This window comes from Sus scrofa, chromosome 8, assembly GCF_000003025.6.
Source record: "Sus scrofa isolate TJ Tabasco breed Duroc chromosome 8, Sscrofa11.1, whole genome shotgun sequence".
Lineage (NCBI taxonomy): Eukaryota > Metazoa > Chordata > Mammalia > Artiodactyla > Suidae > Sus > Sus scrofa.
This window is the reverse complement of record NC_010450.4, coordinates 129,252,073-129,275,332: the sequence shown is the minus strand read 5'-3', so window position 1 is coordinate 129,275,332 and position 23,260 is coordinate 129,252,073. Positions and strand designations below refer to the sequence as shown.

Here is a 23,260-nt window from a genome sequence, read left to right as displayed (position 1 = left end):
CAATAGCCAAGTTATGGCAACAAACTAAATATCCATCGACAGAGGAGTGGATAAAGAAGAGGTGATACATATACACAATGGAATATTACTCAGCCATTAAAATGAATGAAATACCGGCATTTTTAGCAACAATGCATCACCTAGAAATTATCATGCCAAGTGAAGTCAGTCAGTCAACGAGACACCAACATCAAATGCTTTCACTGACATGTGAAATCTGAAAAAAGGATACAATGAACTTCTTTGCAGAACAGATACTGACTCACAAACTTTGAAAAACCTAGGGGTGGGGGATGCGCTGGGGATGTGGGATGGAAATCCTATAAAATTGGATTGCGATGATCATTGTACAACTATAAATGGAATAAATTCATTGAGTAATAAAAAAGTAAATAAAAATAAATTTGCATCAAGCTAAACATGATAGCTCTGGTAATACAAAGGAAATAAGGACACAAAAGTTTTGGATCAGAATGTCAAACCTGACAGTTTTCATTTCTGCTTTGTTTTATTCATCTAGCACACATTTGATCAGCTATCCTCCTACAAATTAAGGCAGGATTATAGGGCATGCATGCTTCTATTTGTTTTAAATCAACATTTTTTCTGGATAACTGTGCTGGGGATTGTGAAAATTATTTATGATATAATCTATTTTTCCCAAAATGACACTGTTTTGGAACTTTATTCTGATTCCAAAGGGGAAAAAAAAGATGAAACCTGAATATTTCAAGTATCTGAGGCTATAAATATTCCAGGCTTATTTCTTGCACAAAACCTATTCATCTCCATGTAGATAAGTCAATGCCTGACAGGATGTGAAAATGAAGCTGACTGCTGTAATCATTGTCAGGCAGTGTCTTTATAGTTTATTCAGAACTTACACTTTCTTTATGTCCAGAAGATTACAGAAATAAAAATCATGGACACCAAGGATCCAACTCTTCTAGGGAATTCCAGAGAGCATCAAAGAGGTGTTAATTTGTTCAGCAAGGATTTGAGCAGGAAACACACGCAAAGCACTGTTGAGGGTTCAAGGATGGAGCAGATGTTCTAGTGAATAGCTATATGTTGAAAACACAGATGCACCACATACCAACTCTTATTCAAGTGCCTTTCTTTTATAATATTCTTCGTACAAGAGGATCATTTGTTTTCAATAGGAGTGGGAAACATCAACTTTTATTTATATAACATCTGAACTTAAAACTTGAATACCTCTGCCAATATATTTGTAGCCTGTATCTACTGTGCCAATCAAGTCAATGAGCTCTGAGAAATGAATTGTATAGCTAATAAGCTCTTGTGTGCACACAGATAAAACCAGAGATCAGTATATGTATTATGCTGATGTATTAAAGAAAGAAGTTAATAATATTTGATTAAAAATTCTTAAAATTCAGGATAACCTGTTTGTCCTTTAATCTGGTATCTTATAATTAGAAAGTATTACTAAGGATGTCTTTGGTGCATATGATCAAGTTCACAGAAACACTTAAGTACCTGCAGTTATATCTCTCTGTTAACATCAAAAGGAGAGGAGTACACCAAAACAAGCATTCCCAAAGGGATAATTTAGCAAATAAAAAGAGAAAAATAAAAATGAGCTCCTGGAGCTCTGGGTCAAAAAAAAAAATCAAGAAAACACAAAAGAGAGGACAGAAAGAAAGGGAGAAAGGAAAAGATGGATGGATAGAAGGAAGAAATGAAAGGAGGGAGGATGGAAGGAAGGAGGATGGAAGGAAGGAAGGAGGAAGATTTGTTCCCTCATCAATCAGAAAATAATGGACCAAATACCCTCAAAGAGCATAAGGGCAGAACACTGATGCAGCCAGTCATCTTGCAGTGTTCCTGATAGTCAAGAGAAGCACCAACCCCAAGAGAATGGCACAGCCATTAATCTGCTTCAACAAGCTAAAACCTGTAGCCCTGCTCATCATATTCCCCTTCTTCCTATAAATATAGCACTGGTTCACATTGGTATTATTCTCCATGTAGTCCTTGAATTAATCCATTTCTTTCCTTTTCCCTCACCAACACCTTGGTATTCACAATCATCTCCTTTTGCCACCATAGCCCACTAATTGGTCCCTGGCTACTACTCTTTCTTCTCTTCAATCTACAGCATCCTTAGATGCAGAAGCATCTTTCCAACATGCAAATTTATAACCTGGCATCCAGATTAAGTGCTTAAAATGCTCTCATACATTACTTTATTTTTAGAATAAAGACTAATGTTTTTAACATGGCCAACTGAGGTGGCCCAGCTACATCCTGATTCTGACTCCAGCCGTCATCTTTGATTTGCCACAGCCCCTCCTAACCACATTATATTCCCTCATCTTGTTGCTTTTGCCTAGAAGGCTTTTCTTCTAACTCCCACACTTAACAATTGCAAGTCATTCTTCTGGATCTCACCTGAACCATTACTTCCCCTGGCAACCCTTTGTGATGCCCTCCCTTTCCTCTGCCCTGCAGTAGCTGGGTCAAGTCTTCATTTAGACATTGTTGACGTTATGTACGCCATGGCATTTATTACAGTGTATTCTTACACATTTACTGTGTGGTGATTAGATGAATACTACTGATCTTTATCACCAGACTATAAACTCAATGAAGAAGAAAACAGCGCATAGTTTTCTCATCACTTTAACCTCAATATCTAACAAAGTTTCTGGCACATAGTAAATAAGCAAATTTATTCAATGAACAATGAGTGTCAAAATAGGGGTCATTAATAAGCAGTTAAAGCAACAATAAATTCCTTGTTTCCATTCATCAGAATCACTCTGATCACAGTTTGAAGGATGAAATTATTTCAAATTTCATAAAGAACAGACTCAATGATTTTGTTTGAACTTTAGAATTTTTGGCATCCCATAGATGTGGCCAAAATGAAAGTTAATTAGTGTCTTCCTTGGGTTATTATTAGAAACTCAGAACTTTATTGCTAAATTGGGATTTAACAATTTTCTAGTACAGATCTCTCATTATACAAGGAGGAGTCTTAGGAGATCTTCAAAAGGTCATTCAGCCCGTTGGCGACAGACCAGGGATGAAAATCAGCCATTTAAACTCTCAGTTCAATTTTTTTTGCTACAACTGTGCTGTAATTTCCAGGTTTATGACTTCATTTTCATATTAGAACTTTGTAAGACCCTATAAGTACCCATAAGAGAAATCTCTCCAAAAGTTAATTTTGTCACATCATTTAGATTTGTGCTTTAAAACATTAAAATAAAGAGCACTATTTTTGGATGGGTAAAAGCAAGCCCAATTTTGTAAGAAATGAAATATTTGCATGCCTTGTTAGCAATTTACATTAAGTGGCAGTGAGATGGGGATGGCACACGTTTCCCTGGTTTCTTAATATTCTAAAGCAGAGAATTTTCCCAGTTCAATTTGGTTGTTCCATAATTCCCAAAAGAAAGGTAAAATTTGAGGAAGGGTTTGAGGAAGCAACATTAGTGGATGGAAAAACACTGCTGGTTTTCAGTTCATTACAATTGGCTATGTGACCTTAGACTGCTTCCTTCTCCTTTGTGAATTTCCTCACCTGTACAATCAGGACCTTGGTCTCAATCATGGCTATATTCCAAGATCCCTGCTTATCGTTTATTTCCTTTCTCTTCCCACCTTAATGCAATCAACATTCCTTCATTATCTCCTACATGTCAGTCACCCTTCTAGACACTTGTGAAACATCAGTGAAAACTAGTATATTCCATCTCCATGGTGCTTGTTTATTGGATAAACAACATGCATAAAAATAAGTTATTATTTTTAAAGATAATCAATGGTTTGGCCAAAAAAGAAGAAAAATACAGAGTAGGGAAATTACGAACAGCAGAAGGAAGAGAATGGCTCCAATATAATATAGGCCAGGAGAGACCTTACTGAGAAGTACTGTTTGGCATAGACCTGAGGGAATGAGGGAGTGAGCCAAATGCTTAAATTCAGGAAAGAATTTTCCAGGAAGAGTCAAGGAAAGGGTACGCCTTATGTGTTCAAGGTAGCAGGGAAAAAAGCAAGAGTCATTCTACTGCCATGGTCATGAAACCTGCAAAATTTCATCTTCCAGTTGACATCTCATTTTCTGTTGCTTACTTGTTAAGAATGAAAGTCATAATAACTCTTGAATAACCTTCCTAGAATCTCATTTGCAGAGAAAGGCAAAGTCAGAATTCTTCTGAGAATCTTAAAATCACCGCAAAACCACAGCCTCTGGCTGGTAATATAGTTTAAGCCTCTCCGTTTCCAGAAACATATATTTGGAAATGAACTCTTATGTAATAAGCAAATGTAACATTTAATAAGAGATGATGTCACCCCGAAAAAAATCAAGTAAAAGAGTCTCATTTGAACATTGAGAGATTGCGCACAAAGAATTTGCTATATCCCAACAAAGAGAAATTCCAAGATTCCAAGCTGACATAAAAGCACCCATTCTTTCTGAAATGTCACTGTTCTTTTGAACATTTATTACACTGTTCATTTCATCAACTTTCTTCCTGGAAAATAAAACAATCACACTTATTGTACAATCTTCATGGCATTTATCTGGGTAAATACCTCCAAAAAGAACATGCATATTAAGGTAGTATTTTTTTGTGAGGGAGGGTCAAGCAATCCCCCCGCCAAGTAAGCATCTTATTCCTGCCTAGTGTCTTGCCGGAAAATGCACTGTGATCTCACCAGCTTTCAATATAACATAAGATACGCAGCCATACCTTGCCCAGCTGATCCTTTTTGCCAAAGCCAGTGGCAGCTGCAATGCTCCCTGCTCCTTCCACTGTCTTCTGTGCTACCGCTGTCACCCCTGTCACCACTGCCTCTCCAACATTTGTCACTTGCTCTTTGGTCTTCTCAGCCACTGGGATAAATCAAGAACAACAGATTAAGGGCTTTTGAACCAACAGCAACTTAAAATAATTAAACATCCACTAGCCATGATCTTCTAAAGATGTCTATTTGCACAGGTAGATACCTAAAGAGTCTGAAGAAACAAAAGCTACAGAGATTTCTAAGTGAGCATGGCTTAGCCAAACACAGAATCATTGCTAAGATAGTCTATGGTAATCATGCAGATATTAAAAGATGTTTCAAGTTCATGATCACAAATTTAGAGCCAGGAGCAATTTCAGTTTGGTTTACATTTTACTGAGGAAAGTTTACAGAAAGCAATGCTTACAGGTGCAGCTGTATCAACCTCAGCATGACATTTATTTCTTTATTTCAAGACCAAATTTTCAATCTCACTCAGCATGTTTGTTTCCCCACACCTTCGGAGTCACACAACACATATGTGCTCTCACACATTAGCATCAGAAATAAATAAAGGCTGATTATGAAGGAACTTTGATCCTTTTACAAAACATCAAGTATAAAAATAGAAGGGTTTTAGTGATCAGATTGGTTTTCAATCATGTTAATGGAAACAAAAGAGCTAGGCATGAACTAAAGTATGAAATTGAAATAGCTTATTGAGCACACTTACAATTTCTTTTCATTAAACAAAATATAGTGACTCAGTAGATTTTTACAAATAAGTTAAAAATTTAAGAAGATGGTGTAAATAGTTTGGGATTAGATTTTAAAGAAATTAATCTCCTATCAAAAAATCTCTTTGAGTTCCCATTGCGGCTCAGCAACTAAAGACCCTGACTAGCATCCATGAGGATGCGGGTTTGATCCCTGGCCTCACTCAGTGGGTTAAAGATCTGGCGTTGCCGTGAGTTGTGGTGTAGGTTGCACACATGGCTCGGGTCCTGCGTTGCTGTGGCTGTGGTGTAGGCCAGCAGCTACAGCTCCGGTTGGACCCCTAGCCTGGGAACCTCCATATGCTGCAGGTGCAGCCCTAGAAAGAAAAAAAGACCAAAAAAAAGTATTAGTATCTTATATAACTATGTATGTGATGACATTGCAAATATCAAATACAGGAAGCTCTGTCAACAAAGTTCGTTCCAATGCAATTAAGACTTTTAATGACAAGGCAGTAAAAAGATGAGATCCTGCTCCTTTAAATAATTTCAAGGGCAATAGAGAGATAAAACAACCTTTCACTTGAACTTCATAACAATTATACATGTCAGATATGGGCCTTGCATTCTTATCTTTATCAATGCAATGATTGCTTTCTTTTCTCTTTGCCTCACAAACTCATTTCTTGTCTGCTGTTTTTCCACATCTCAAGAACTTAGGGTTTTTCATAATGATTTTTATTTTTTTCCATTATAACTAGTTTACAGTGTTCTACTAGTTTACAGTGTTCTATTGTACAGCAAGGTGACCCAGTCACACATACATGTATACATTCTTTTTTTCTTACATTATCAAGCTCCATTATAAGTGACTAGATACAGTTCCCAGTGCTATACAGGAGGATCTCATTGCTTATCCATTCCAAAGGCAATAGTTTGCATCTATCAACCCCAAATTCCCAGTCCATCCCACTCCCTCCCCCTGGCCCTTGGTAAGCACAAGTCTGTTCTCCAAGTCCATGAGTTTCTTTTCTGTGGAAAGATTCTTTTGTAACGTATATTAGATTCCAGATATAAGTGATATCATATGGTATTTGTCTTTATCTTTCTGACTTACTACACTTAGTATGAGAATCTCTAGTTCCATCCATGTTGCTGCAAATGGCATTATTTTTGTTCTTTTTTATGGCTGAATAGTATTCCATTGTGTATATATACCACTTTTTCTTAATCCATTCACCTGTCGTTGGACATTTGGGTTGTTTCCATGTCTTGGCTATTGTGAATAGAGCTGCACTGAACATGCGGTGCATTTGTCTTTTTCAAAGAAACTGTGGCTTTGTCCAGATATATGCCCAAGAGTGGGATTGCTGGGTCATATGGTAGTTCTATGTATAGTTTTCTAAGGCATCTCCATACTGTTTTCCATAGTGGTTGTACCAATTTACATTCCCACCAACAATGCAGGAGGGTTCCCTTTTTGCCACACCCCTGCCAGCATTTGTATTTGTGGACTTATTAATGAGGGCCATTCTAACTGGTGTGAGGTGGTATCTCATGGTAGTTTTGATTTGCATGTCTCTAATAATCAGGGATGTAGAGCATTTTTTCATGTGCTTGTTGGCCATCTGCATATCTTCTTTGGAGAAACATCTATTCAGGTCTTTTGCCCATTTTTCCATTGGGTTTTTTTTGCTGTTGAGTTGTATAGATTGTTTCTATAGTTTAGAGATTAAGCCCTTGTCAGTTGCATCACTTGAAACTATTTTCTCCCATTCTCTAAAGCTGTATTTTTTTTTTTATGGTTTCCTTTGCTGTGCAGAAGCTTGTCAGTTTGATTAGGTCCCATTGGTTTATTTTTGCTTTTACTCCTGTTGCCTTGGGAAACCGACCTGAGAAAATATTTATAAGGTTGATATCAGAGAATGTTCTGCCTATGTTCTCTTCCAGGAGTCTGATGGTGTATTGTCTTACATTTAGGTCTTTCAGCCATTTTGAGTTTATTTTTGTGCATGGTGTGAGGTGTGTTCCAGTTTCATTGATTTATATGGCGCTGTCTGGTTTTCCCAGCACCACTTACTGAAAAGACTATCTTTTTCCCATTTTATATTCTTGCCTCCTCTGTTGAAGATTAATTGAATGACTGTAGGTGTCTGGGTATATTTCTGGGTTCTCTATTCTGTTCCATTGGTCTATCTGTTTTGGTACCAGTACCACACTGTCTTGATGACTGTGGCTTTGTAATATTGCCTTATGTCTGGGAGAGTTTTGTATCTTGCTTGGTTTTTGTTTCTCAGAACTGCTTTGGCAATTTTGGGTCTTTTGTGGTTCTATATAAATTTTTTGATTGTTTGTTCTAGTTCTGCGAAAAATGTCATGGGTAATTTGATGGGAATTGCATTGAATCTGTAGATTGCTTTGGGTAGTATGGCCATTTTTACAATATTAATTTTTCCAACCCATGAGCATGGAATATCTTTCCACTTCTTTGACTCCTTTTCAATTTCCTTGATTAATGTTTTATAGTTCTCAGCATATAAGTCTTTCACGTCCTTGGTCAGGTTGATTCCCAGGTATTTGATTTTTGGGGATGCAATTTTAAAAGGTATTGTATTTTTGTATCCCTTTTCTTTTTTCTTTTTTGTCTTTTTGCTATTTCTTGGGCCGCTCCCGCGGCATATGGAGGTTCCCAGGCTAGGGGTCGAATCGGAGCTGTAGCCACCGGCCTACGCCACAGCCACAGCAACACGGGATCCGAGCTGCATCTGCAACCTACACCACAGTCACGGCAACGCCAGATTGTTGATCCACTGAACAAGGGCAGGGACCGAACCTGCAACCTCATGGTTCCTAGTCGGATTCGTTAACCACTGCACCACGACGGGAACTCCTGTGTCCCTTTTCTAACATTTCATTGTTAGTATCCAGAAAGGCAACTGATTTCTGAATGTTATTCTTATATCTTTCTACTTTGCTGAATTCATTGAATAGTTTGAGTAGTTTTTGAATTGAGTCCTTAGAGTTTTCTATATATAGTATTATGTCATCTACATACAGCGACAATTTTACCTCTTCTCTTCCAATTTGGATACCTTTTATTTCTTTTGTTTGTCTGATTGCTCTGGCTAGGACTTCCAGTACTATGTTGAATAACAGTGGTGAAGTGGGCATCCTTGTCTTGTTCCAGATTTTAGCAAGGAGGTTTTCAGCTTTTCTCCATTGACTATTATATTTGCTGCGGGATTGTCGTAAATGGCTTTCGTTATGTTAAGGTATGTTCCCTCTATAGCCACTTCGGTAAGAGTTTTGATCACGAATGGATGTTGGACCTTGTCAAATGCTTTTTATGCATCTATTGAGATGATCATGTGGTTTTTGACTTTTCTTTTGTTAATGTGGTGTATGATGTTGATTGATTTGCATATGTTGAACCATCATTGTGAACCTGGTCGTGGTGTATGATCTTTTTTATATATTGTTGGATTTGGTTGGCTAAAAGAACTTTGGGTTTTAAGTGATGTTCTTCTCAGGTTCTTTTCCAAGCAGAGAGAGACATATTTTCTTGTTATACTGTATGTTTGTGTTCATCCTCTGTAGGCACATCTTGGTTTGGGGAATCCCATGAGTTGCACTATGCTAGTCATTAAGTGTAATGTACTAGTCACATGACTATGGCACAGATTGGGAGACGACAATGATTAAACAGTAATAGTGTGGAGAAAATAACTGAATACACTATGTAGGTCATGGAGGCTGAGGAGGACCATAAGGACAAAAACTCACACTCCTCAACCTAGGCAATGAGGGGAAGTGGAAGTAGACCCTAGAGTCTAAACCCAGCAAGAATTCACAGGGGCTGTTGTCTGATATTTGCTTTTTGCTGCTTCCTGCGATGTGGTTGATACCTGGTAACTAGTAATGGCTATTTCTAATGCAAAGTTCAATTTAAATGCTGATGAAAAGCTGTACTGGGAATCTCATGTTTTTAAACATTTCCAGAATGTTGATGCTTTAAATATAGTGAGTTATGGGCTTTAAGTTCTCATTTCTTTTCTTTTCAAAGAATATGAATAGAAAGTTGTACTTGAAAATGAACATTTTCTTGTTACAAAATCTCAAAGACAAAAATAAATGTTGATCTTTTTAGAGATTCATATTTTTTCTGCCAGCCATGAAAGTTTATTTTTACAATTTCTAGTTTTATGCATGTATATACTTTTTTACTGCACATAAACTGCACAGTAAAATGCACTTCGTATGTTATTATAATTTTGTTATATTTTATCATTGTAAGAATAAATAAGTTACATTACAAAATGGCAGGGTGTATGTATAGCAATGATAGACATTTTAAAAGACTTCTGTAGGACTTGATATATCTAGTGGATTATCCACTGACCTTAAACCCTTACTTTTCCTTATTAAGGCCTTTTATACTATTTCTCTGCTTGCTGACATTTCAAATAAAAGAGTGACAAAATGAAAGCAGCTCTTTGCCCCTTTCCTGTTTGCTGCTGCTGTTCTCCTCTAACCTTAAAGAAACCTAATTTTAGGAATAAGATCACTAAGCAATTGAAAGTAACTCTTGACATGCTCTCTTGAATGCACACCATGCCTTGTCTAACCTGTTAATTTCTTTTCCTAGATAAAAGGAATGAAGAATTAAGCAGCTAAAAAGTAACTAGCTCTCTATCCCCAACAGCCCCCTTAGCAATCCTGCAGGCAGATCACTGTAGGCAAGAAAACATCTGAAAAAAGACTCAGCCAGTGGGCACTCATAGAGAAGGATGCAGAACCCAACCTCCTGCCTCGATGATTCACTGAGATTCTAGCCTGCCCCCCATTTTTCCCTTTAAAAACTGTCATGGCTGAATAAAATCTTTGGAATTGGGCTCTAGACAACCATCTGCAACCATAGATTCCACCATCTCCCGAGATCGCCAACGTTTCTGATGAAAGCACCTTTCCTTTCTACTGACATTTGCCTCTCAAATTATTGCTTATGAGTGGCAAACAGCCAAACCTGGGCTCGGTTACAAAAACCTAAGGAGAGGAGACACTTGCATTAGCACATTTTCCATCTAATAAATGGTATTTGAGGGAAAAGATCTTATAACCAGGATGAAAAGATATTTTTCTCCCCATCAATTGATAGTGTAATATTTTATTCACTTCTATTTTCCCCAAATTTGCCATTTTGGTACATATAATCCATCTGGCCAGAATATTTATCCCTCTCAGATAGTCTTCTACCTGTTTACTCAACAAATTCAAACTCTTTGTTAAAACCCACCCGAACTGTCTGATTCCATGCTAAAAACCTCTCCTTCCAGCAAGAGTCCTTCATCCTCCTCCTATGACCCATATTTTAGGCATATTTTACTACACAGCTTTTCACATTGCACCATAATTATTCATTTCCCATTATGTGTATCTACCTCCACCAAAACATTCTGAGTTCATTAAAATCAGAGATCCTGTTTTATTTTTCTTTATATTATTTCACAATAGATACTCACTAATTTTGAATGCATTAAAAGAAATTTTGTATAGAGCTGTGATTTATAGATTAACTTTAATAATTAGGGTTCTAGTTTATAATCCTAGTCAACAATAAAATTCATGAAGGAAACATGGCACCAACTTTTAGAACAGATATAGCAAGTCTGACTGTTGACATTAAACAAAACTATAAAATTAAGAAGATCTAGTTTCCAATTGGTATATAAATTATAGCTATGAGGAAAATACTTTCGTATTTTAAAGCAGTTCAACAAGAAAATTTAAACTACGATATGTTGAAAATTAATTGTGTTCATTATTGTACCTTAAATTTCTGTTTATAAGAATCAAAGCTTGAAGACTCCAATAACAGTAAATTACTTATGCCATATATATGAGGGAAAAAATGAGTAAGCTTACATCAAAATTAATTTTTTAAATGCATTCAAAGACATTCCATTCAATAAGCCCAGATTAACTACACTCTCATCTTTTTCTAAAATGTGATGCATTGACAACTGAAGTAATAATGTCCTGAAATCCAAAGCCAGGGATTAAGGTAGAGTTTTCTGGATTTTATCTTGAGATTATCTAGCTGGGAGAATTAATTTTCCCTAGATGTTATAAGTAGAAAACTCCTGACTTAAGTTTACTAACACCTATATTTCTCAAAAAATAGCTAACAAAATGAATCTTGAAGAAATTTTTCTTTTAGTATTAGCAGATAATGTTATATCCTTTATAATAGTTTCTCACTTCCCTGCTTTAAGAGTAATAACAATAATAAATAACAATTATTTAGCATTCATTATATACCCATAATATATATTTTAGAACAAGTATAATAAGCAGCTAATTGTCTCTCCCCTGGACCACTGAGGTAATTACCTTAAACTTATTTATTTATCCTCATAATTATAATTTGGAATTTTATATCAAATAACCCTACTCAATATGTTAAGTAATTAATTTATCTGATATGGAAGAGGAAGGTCACTTACTGCAGGTGATTTTCTTTTATTCCAATGCAATTTTCATAACCAGACTACTTATGACAATGTTTTTGATACTTTACTACTGCCAGGTGGTTGATTGGTGCAAGGGCTGTAAATATTACCCACACCAAAATCATCATGGCTTGCCTGCTCAGCAGCATTTTCTATACTGTTCTGGGGCACACTCATTTAATTCAACCCTAGTATCTATTGAAAGAAGGACAAGTAAGTTTGAGAAATCCTGAGTTAAACACAATGATGCAAATTTATTGGCTGTAGAATGGTTCGGATTCTTTAATATGCTAAAAGGAAGATACAACACGCAATGTTGCCCAACATTATAAAGCCAGGGAAACATTAGCTGGCAGGCTACTGTTCTTTGGAGAATAATTTGCAAATTATTGCCTTATTGTCAAACTTCAGCGACTATGCTGATGTAAGCATGGGTGTGCAGGTTCACACGTGCACACACCCCGCACAAGCCATGTTTCCATTGTGTCATTCTAGGGAAGAATTTAAAATTCTGACTTTGTCAACAGTTATCCTTGCAGCCCATCTCCATAGCCTCCATTGGATGACAGTATTAGTTGTGCTCTTTAATTTTTACCACAGGCTCTGAACCTTACAAATGCTTCCTGCTTTCTCCACCACATGGATTTTCCTCCAACTATTAACGTGGAAAACCACTAAGCTTCGGCCCTCTTCAAACAGTAGCGTCGACAACCATCTGCTCTCCAGTTCTTAGAAAAACCAAGCTTTATAACGTCACGTTTACAGAAGATCCCTAGAAGGCAGTTTGTGTATATTGGATTGCAACAGAGCAAATGTAAGCTGCATACTTCAATTTAGCTTCTAGCAGAATCAATTTCCGAAGATTCTGTTTCAATTTTATATTCTGATTTTACATTAAAAATATGTATAAAATAGTCCTATAAATACTTTTCTCCACTAGCTGTAAAAATGTGTTGCTCAAGATCACTATAAAGTAACACGTAACACCCCTACAGTACACAGTACTTCCCTTCAGTGTTCTAGGTTGTGCGTATATATTAATTCACCTAACTGTTTTATAGATGAGGAAACTTAATCACATAGAAGTTATCCATCTTTCGGAAAAAGCACACAGCTAGTAAGGGGTAAGCAGAAATTTGAACTAAAGAGGTCTGTCTCTAGGGTTTAAGGCCTGAAACGCAATGCTGTATTCATATTTCTGTTTGATTTCCCCAATTTCTATTGTATAATTATTCAGCAACAGGAGTATATTATTTTTCTGAGGCACCATTATGGTGACTGTTTTTTGATCATGTAAATTACATTTCTAATTATAGCTCTTACTTTACTGTTAGGCTTCAAGTCCCCTTCAAAGATTAAACCCAAAGTCTCTGGCTCCTTATCATCACCCCACCCATCTCATTGCAATGCCCTTCCCCCACCTTGAACAAGCCGTCCTGCTCCTGCCTACTCCATACTAGAAAAGGTAGGTGGCCCACTCCTCATTCCACCTCTCTACAACCGGTCCTCTATGTGAATAAGGTATCCTGCCAGAGACCAGTCAGAAGAGCAAATGTGCCCCCAGACAGAGCCCATCAGAGGCTCAGCCCTTCACGCCTGCGCAGTACAGGCAGGGCGGGAAAGCTCAGGTCCCCACCCAGGGCTGAAGCATGGGGGATAGAAGAAACACCCAATTCTAAAGCGTGCTAGTCCCTACTCCCAGCACGCCCAGGAGGCTCACTTTTTCTCTGAGAATGTATTTTCACTTGAATGAAAATGCTGTCATGTGCCTTTTCTGTAATGTTTCAATTCTCTGCTGCTGGGGGGGCTGTGACTGCGGAACCAAAACAACACAACCCTAAGGTCACCACAGCTGTCAGGAAGCTTGGAGAATATATGAGAAACACAATTACAGCAAGTCTGTGGGCTTTTAAGGTTGTTAAATTGTGATTCTCCCTTGATTTTGCTGTTTCTCTTACTATCCGCCTCGTCTTTTTCATCATCACCAGCGTAATTTTCATCATTTTTGCTACGCGTGTCGTGTAATCTTTTTACAGAACTATTCAAATCCTTGGTAAAATTAGGCTAAATAGAGGTAAATTCAATAAATAATTTCCTGATCATCCCAAGGATTTTTCCTAAAATGTCTTCTGAATCATCAAGGAAATGTTATAATTAGTATAGTATAGTGTCAGAATATTTCCCTATACACTGCAGAAAATTTGACTTGACTCCTTTGAAAATGGCAATCCTTATATGATACTTATGCTGTCAGTTTGCCAGAACATTATGATTGTCAGAATCCTCAAATGCTATATTACTGTAAATTAAACAAACTGGTCAATTCGGTCATCATTCTTTTTTTTTGTTTTGTTTTTTTGTTTTTTTTGCCTTTTCTAGGGCTGCTCCCACGGCATATGGAGGTTCCCAGGCTAGGCGTCCAATCAGAGCTGTAGCTGCCAGCCTAAGCCAGAGCCACAGCAACGCAGGATCCTAGCTGCGTTTGCAACCTACACCACAGCTCACGGCAACGCCAGATCCTTAACCCACTGAGCAAGGCCAGGGATCAAACCTGCAACCTCATGGTTCCTAGTTGGATTCGCTAACCACTGAACTCCTCAGTCATCATTCTTGACAGTTATGCCTATTGCACTTTGTGACAAACCCTTAATCTATTTAAAAAGATGTATTACAAAGAATCAAGATAACAAGCTGAGGTCCTCTTAGAATGCTCCCTATGGGTGGAGTGATTGTTTACAATTATGCCTGAACAGATCAGTGCTGGAACTAGAGTGCTTGCTAGATATTTTCAGTATCATCTTGGAAATAAGCTCCACAAAGCTTACCTGTTGTCACACCATGAACCACTCCTTCCTTGGTTTTGGATCCTATAAAAACAAATTCAAAACTGTTAAGTCTCAAACTGGCCTTTAGTCTTGAGCAGCAACTTTTAAATACATTGTTGACGCAAAAACAGTGTCTCACTCTTCAGAAGCCCATATGTTAAGATATCCTCAGACAGCAAAAGAACTTAAAGAAATCCAGTAATCACTACAACAAATAGGAGAAAGCAAAGCTAACAGGATGCTCTTCAATTTAGATTTTAGCACACAGTGATGACTTTTCAACCTCTCCTGTCTCACTTCACACATCAATCTACAGAGGGAGACAAAAAAAAAAAAAAAAAAAAAGTGAGATAACACTGAGACTGGGTAGGAAGGAGATTTTGTATTCAGAACTGCCAAAGCTCTACTCAAGTAGGGTACAAAAGAAAGATGATGAAACACAGAAGGAGACAGAGAGAAGGAATTAAGATTTGGTTGAACACCTATCATGTAAAAGGTATTTCACATCTCGTCTTGTTTAATCTTTGTAATATCAATTTCACCATTTCATTTTATACCCATTTTATTATAAATGAAAAAATTACAAATTAAACAATTTGCCTAAAGTCACACAGGTACTAACTGGCTACAAGCACATTCAAATAAAGGGCTCTAAGACCCTAAACCCATATTCTTTCAATTAAACAAGGCAGATATTTAGAAAGAATTCAGTATTTTATCATTCAAGTGTGACTGTCAGGTTCCTCTGGGTTATTTCTCTCAATCCTTGTCCACAGGCGCCAAGAGTTTGCAGGTGCAGGCAGTTCTGAAGTGCTACAGTGGTGCTGGGATAGAGGCAGCGGGGAGGGATGGGTGCAGGAGGTCTGGCCTTTTACTTGTTTATTAAAACAAAAGTCCATTTTGAGAGAGAGAGAGCTGGCGTGCACATGCATGGGTTAAAAAAAGAACCCAGACTCTCTTACCAGTTGTTTTTATATCCCCATGATGGGACCTGAGTGGAGACCCAATTTCTCCTGCCCCAGCCCCCTATGCTGCACTTAAAGGCTGCGTGTTCTTTGATTTCTGTATGGGGCATATTTTATCTTCTGATTGGGTTCGGGCAGGATACCTTATTTGCATGGGGTACAGGTTATATAGAGGCGGGGTGAGGAATGGGCGACATTCCTTCTCTAGCAGGGAGTGAGCAGCCCAGGCTGGTCAAGGTGGGAGAGGGGCATTGCAATGAGACATGGCCAGAGGCTTTGGGGTTTTATCTCCTTGAAGGGGACTGGGAAGTCTATAACATAACTAATGCCAGCTGCAAAAAAGGGACAAGATAAGAATTTTCCCCATTACTAAGCCTTTTACACAAGCCATTTATTAATTTGTGTTATTAAAACTAAGTTTGTGAACAATTTTATTCATAAGCTCACTAATGCTGGATGTTTTTCAGTGTAATTCACACCAGTCTTCTAATAAAGCATTTTTTGGAGAAAATAAAAACAAATTAAAGATTTACTTGAAAACTACCCTGTGAGTCAAATAAAGTAGTTCTATTAGACAGAGAGGAATGTAAGAAATTAGGAGGTTAGAATTGGGTAATGATTTAAATCTATATTTGCGTATTAAGATAGTTACCCACCTTCAATTTAAAAATGCATTGACTTATAAACCTTTACTAAGTATACCAGAAATAACTGTAAACACCTTTTAGAACAAAGGAAAAAAGTTTGAGAGACTCCATTTCCTTATCAATGAAATTAATTTACAAGATTAATTAAATAATCCCTAAGAAGCTGGTTCTTAAACTAGAAACGGTAGCAGAGTCAATTGGGTGGGAGTGAGGTTTAAAAATGTCTACCATTGAGTCAGAGTTCCGATATTCAGTAAATATCAGGTACAGATATTTGCATTTTTAATAACCTTCTTGATCTATTCCAGGTAATTAGTTGAGAAACACTGGTCTGAGTCAGTTTCTAGTTGAGAATTTATTTAGAAGTAAATATTGATGATTTAAATTAATACATGGGATCATATTAAAAATATTCATTGAATTCTTTATAAAAATATGTAAATATGGCATTAAGTGAAATTTGCAAGCATTATATTTAAATTTATACTTTACAAAACAGTCAAGGAAAGTTTCTACATTTAATAAAGCAATTTAAGTATTTTTAAGAACTTCCAATTTGAATATATTTAAAGACATCTAATAAATATAGAACATAAACTATAGGTTTTTAGTTAAGAAAGTGAACTCTGGATTTGTATTTTCTGGATTTAAATCTTCTCGGCACAATAAACAAATACACGGCATACGTTCAACCAGAAGATCAAAGGAGATAATACATGCTCAGGTCTTAAAACAGTGTTTCGTACATGGTAAATGCTTAGTGAATGATAACTGCTATTATGTTCCTTATATTTATAAAGAGATTTTCAGTTTAAAACAGGATGAACTACCCTATCAACATTTATATAAATGCAATTGTGTAGCAGTTAAATATGCTAAAGGAGACAGGTTAATGTTTTACATACATGCAATATGATGTATATGAGTGTGTATGTGTGTGTGCGTGTGTATTTTTCAGGCAATGACCATTTTACACAGTACTGTGGAATCATAAAACAACTGCACACAAGCTGAGTTAAAGCTCTAGAAAGTTATCTTGATAATTAATGAGGAAAATCCTGATTAATTAGTGATAGAAATTACTATTGTTCCATGACCTTTAAATTTTTTTTTGTTAAAACATTAAGAATTATCCTAATCATTTATCAATATACAGGGAAATTAAAGACTGGTAAAACTAATCTTTATTTTATATACTATAATTTGAAATAATGAGAATTAAAGCGTTTTATTTCCCTGCAAAAAATTTACCAAGAGTAGTTTAAACTGTGCTTGGGTTCTTGCTGTACAGCTTTCTATGTCGAACTAAACATTTTTTCCAGTTCTTAGGAAACTGTCAAACTCCTTCATAAGTTTGGGTCAGTTTCCAAAACCTTAGCTTTTGCACTGTTGATGTCATGATAGATCTTTGAGAGTTCCTTTCATGTGAGGGGAGTATGTGGCACTATTTCCTCTGGGGCAACCCCACCCTATGCATCACAACCACATTTTCTGTTTACGTTGCTACCTTCACTTTCAATCAGTTCCTTTGGCTGCATATCTGGAGTCACAGGGTCAACACCCCCACAGTCATTTCTTCCATAAATAAATGTATGTGTGATTCAAATTTTACTTCCATCGTTTTTTGCTTCACCTCTTTGCTGACATTCATTTCTTTGGTCAATTTCCTCTGTCAATTATGCATGTTTGTAAAACATCATGTGTGTTTATCATTCAGGGACAAAGAGGCAACACAAGTATGGGTTTTGCTGTCTGTATGAACTGAAGAACAGATCAAACAGTCACTGTATGTTACAGCTGCTGAGCACCAACAAATTTTGAAAGAAGTGATATGATTTGGATCATAATAGGCTTCTGTTATTTATGTAGTGATCTGTGGGCTGAAGAGCTAAGAGCGATATTTATGCTTTATGTAATCACTCACAGTTTATGTACTAAAGTAACAGAAATTTGAACTGTCTTGTTAGGGACTGGTGTTATTTAAATAACTGTGGAAACTGGAATCCATGTATACTGGTATCATGCAAAGTGAGAAACCCTATATTTAAAAGAATATTTCTTATCACCACTCAACTGCCACTCCTTGCATCCCATATTTTTAAAATGGCTAGTAAAAAGAAATGTTTAACAGGTGGTCAGTGGTCTTTCTCTGCCTCAGTTATGCCTGATAATTTCATCTTTGGCTAAATCATGGAATGTATCCTGAATCAAAGACACATGAAAGTTTTGCTGAAGTTGCTTTGCATCATACAAAGCACATTTTTTGGCTGTGATAGTTGTTCATTAGTATGTGTTCCTGGTGATTAAACTTTAATTGGTGAATAATCTGTAATTAAAAAGAGATAGCTACAAAATAGATGCCAAGTGGCTATGTGACTAGTAACATAGGTAGGTAGATAGATAGATAGATAGATAGATAGATAGATAGATAGATAGATAATAGATTTTATAGGTAGGTCTCATAGATAGATAGAGCTGAAGTGACATTAGATTTGATGGCTTCCCTAAGCTGAGGAGGTCCACACCCATTCCCTTCTGTCTCTCATGACTTCACAAGGCTGCAGAGTGGAGAAGGTCAGAAGTAATGCCTGGAAGCTGCAAGAGCTCAGTTACACTGTTGCTGTACATGTTATGCTGACTGTCAATATGGTGCAGGTGAAGCATATTGTGACTTAGGAGACCGACCACAGTGGCGACCACCATTACTTACTGAACAGCGTACCGGTGGAAGCGTTTTAAAGATTATTTTTTGTCTTTACTTTTACAACACTTGGCATTATATAAAGGGAACGCAATGTTTTCTTCCTTTGAATGTGGTTCTCAGTTTATAATTTCTAAACCATTTGATTGAGAGATTTTGTGTGTGTGTGTGTGTCCTTTTTGGGTCTTTTGTAGGGCTGGCACCTGAGGCATATGGAAGTTCCCAGGCTAGGGGTCCAATCAGAGCTGTAGCCTCTGGCCTACACCAGAGCCACAGTAACACTGGATCTGAGCTGAGTATGCGACCTACACCACAGCTCATGGCAATGCCGGATCCTTAACCCACTGCACGAGGCCAGGGATCGAACCCACAACCTCATGGTTCTGAGTCAGATTCGTTAACCACTGAGCCACGATGGGAACTCTGAGAGATTTTTTTTTTTTTTTTTTTTGGTCCATTAAATTGAAGCAGGTCACTTGAAAATTTAGGACAAATATGTCACAAAAGGAGAAAAATAGATATAAAAAAGTAACACTGATTTTTATGGTGGTTCTTCAGTTAGTTAAAATATAGTTATTGAAATATAATTTTATAGAGAAATGAGACTACTTTTCTCAAGAGGCTTATGGAAACAGTATGCCAAACTTCTTCAGCCATGAGTGAAATCAGAAAATTTTCCTCAGTCATTTTTAATTTTTCAACAATTTATCGACAATAGTTCTTGTAAGGAAGAATGAAATGATAAAAATAAAATATATTGACAAAGTAATTACTCTGTTGGAGAGTTTATTTGATAATAATAACCCTGGCTTCTATACATAAAAGTGTGCTTTATAAAAATTCTCAACAAAATAGTAAGAAATCAAACCCGACAATGTATAAAAAGAATTATATACCACAATCAAGTGGGAGTTATAATAGTGTTATGCAAGGCCAGTTCATCATTTGAAAGTCAAGTAATTTATCACCTCAACAGGCTCAAAAAGATAAATCACATCATCATATTAACAGATGCAGAAAGAGCACATGACAAAATCCAACACCTATTTTTAATAAAATAGAGGGGAACTTTCTCAATTTGATAATGAATATCTCCAAAATCCCTACAGCTAACATCATATTTCATGGTAAGACACTAAAACCTTTCCTACTAAGACCAGGAATAAGCCAAGAATATCTCATCTCACCACTGCTTTCAACATCATACTAAAAGCCCTAGTTAATGCACTAAGACAATGAAATAAAAGGTGTCATATTGGGAAAGAAGAAAAAAAACTGTCAAGAATCAGCAAAAAAAATCTCCCAGAACTAAGTTATCATAGCAAGGTTGCAGGAGATAAGGTTAAAAAGTCAGTCACCTTCTGATATGCCAGCAACGAACAAGTGAATTGGAAATTCAAAACACAATAGTATTTACATTAGCACCAAAAAAATAAAATACCTGGGGTATAAATTTAATGTAATATATGCAAGATCTACATGAGGTAAACCACAAAGTTCTGATCAATAAAATCGAACTATATAAATAGAGAGATATTTCACATTCATGAATAGAAGATACAATATTATCAAGAAGTCAGTTCTTCCCAACTTGGTTTATAGTTCAATATAATCTCAATCAAAACCCCAGCAAGTTATTTTGTGGATACTGACAAACTTATTCTAGAGTATGTGCAGAGAGGTAGAAGGCCCCAAATAGCCAACATCGCATTGGAGAAGAACAAAGTCAGCGAACTGACACCACCGAACTTCAGGACTTACTAGACAGTGACAGTAAAATCAAGACAGTGTGTATATTGGTCAAAGAATCAACAAATAAATCAAGGGAGCCGAACAGAGAGCCTGGAAATACATCTCCATAAATATAATCAACTGATTTTTGACAAAAGAAAAAAGGCATTAAAATTGAGCAAAGGTAGTCTTTTAAGCAAACATCTGGACATCTACATGCAAAAAATAACTTTATACACCAACTTTGCACCGTTCACAAACACATAGATCGTAGCCCAAAAGAGATCATAGCCCTAAATATAAAACACAAAACTCCTAGAAGATCACATAGGAGAAAATTTATATAACCTTGGGTACGACAATGACCTTTTGGCCCCACCCAGGTCATGTGGAAGTTCCCAGGCCAAGGAATGAACCTGCACCACAGCTGTAGCAGCACCAAATCCTTAACCTGCTATGGTCACAGGTGAGCTAACACCAAAGACAAGTGCCATGAGATCAATCATTAATAAGCTGGAATTCATTTAAATGAAAAACTTCCGTGAAAGACAATGTCAAGAGAATGAAAAAACAATCTACAGACAGGAGAATACCTACAAAAGATACATCTGAAAAAGGACTGTTATGCAAAACAGATAAAGAACTTTTCAAAATCAATAGTAAGAAAACAGGCTGACTAAAAAAGAGGCCAAAGACCTAACAGACACCTCACCAAAATAGATGGAGATGGCATATAAACTTTTAAAAACATGCTCCATATCCTATGTCATCTGGGAAATGCAAATTAAAATAAGAATGAGATGCCACCAAACACCTATGAAAATGGCCAAAATCCAGAACACTGACTACACCAAATGTCACTGAGGAAGAAGAGCAACAAGAATGGTCATTCACGGCCTGCGGAATGCAAAGCGGTACAGCCAATTTGGAAGACAGTTTGATGGTTTCTTAAAAAAGCAAACAAACATATTTTTATCATATGACCCAGCAACTGTGCTCCCTGATACTTCCCCAGAGGAACTGAAAACGCATGCCCACACCAAAACCTGCACAGGGATATTTACCAGCGCTGTATTAAGAATGCCACAACTTGGAAGCAACCAGGATATCCTTTAGGAGATGAATGGATAAACAAACTGTGGTACATCAAGATAATGGGATATTATTTACACTAAAAAGAAATGAGCCATTTAAAGGCATGGACGCACCTTAAATGCACATGATGAAGTGAAAGGAGCCAGTCTGAACGTACTATATGGGTATATACTAGATGTAAATACTATGTGATTCCAACGACGTGACATTTTGGAAGAGGCAAAACCACAGAAAATGATCATAGGTTGGTTGCCAGGGGCTGGGGGAAGGCCATGGAAAAGCAGAGCATGGAGGATTTTTATGACACTGAAAATACTCAATTTTATACTATAATGATGAATACATGTCATTATACATTTGTGCAAATCCACAGAATATACTACACAAAGAGTGAACCCTAATGTAAACTACAGTCTCTGGATGATTATGATGTGTCACTGTAGGTTCATCAGTTGTAACAAATGCACAACTCTGATGAAGGGTGTTGGTCATGGAGAGGCTATGCCTGGGGCGGGGGGTGGGAGGGAGCAGGGAGTACTTGGGAAACCTCTGTATCTTTTTCTCAATTTCTCTGTTAACTTAAAACCACTAAGAAATAGTTTTAAGAAATATTAAAGAACTAAAGTCTTCCATTTTTTAAAGTATGGCTATTACTCATATGTTCTGCTTTATTATGACATTCTCACAAAAACTCTGCAGCAGAGTTGCATCTGTCAAAATCATATTTTTACAAATGAGGAAAGGGATGCTTAGGTATGTTAAGTAACTTCCCCACTACCCTAGAGGTAATAGTTGGTGTAGCCTGGCCTGGAATTGAGGTTTGTCTGACATCGAGTCTACATTTTTTCTATTTTTATCAGGTGTGAGCAAACTATAGCCTATGGACCAAATAAACTCTTCACTTGTTTTGGTAAGTAAAGTTTTATGGGAATATAGGCACCCTATTTATTGTCTGTGGCTCTTGCACACTATAAGAGCAGAGGTGAGTAGTTGAAACAGAGATATCATAGCCTTAAAAATCTACTGTCTACCCCTTTACAGAAAAATCTTGCCTACTCCTGAGCTACATTACTGTGTCTTCACAAGGTCACTTTTCATCCTGAATCCTATATTTGCATTCAACTTTTAATTGACTTTAAAACATAACTGATAATTTATAGAATGTACTATGTGTTAAATACCATAATAAACATTGAAGATGATTTTTTAAGTATATGACACATAAACAAATTGAAATTTCATATAATAATCTCTAAACAAATAACAGGATTATCACTCTCTAAAAAATACAAGAATTTTATTTGTCC

The 23,260-nt window shown here is 36.7% G+C and overlaps 1 protein-coding gene across 13 annotated transcripts in view; it reads right to left on the bottom strand.

Annotated features, from left to right (window-relative positions):
• SNCA (synuclein alpha) overlaps nt 1-23,260 on the bottom strand; it is a 140,584-nt gene that overhangs the window by 112,975 nt on the left and 4,349 nt on the right. For 12 of the 13 annotated variants that reach the window (NM_001037145.1, XM_005666990.2, XM_013979022.2 and 9 more), the window contains 2 exon segments: nt 4,731-4,873; nt 14,815-14,856. In NM_001037145.1, the coding sequence (NP_001032222.1) occupies nt 4,731-4,873; nt 14,815-14,856 (185 nt within the window). 13 annotated transcript variants of the gene reach the window in all.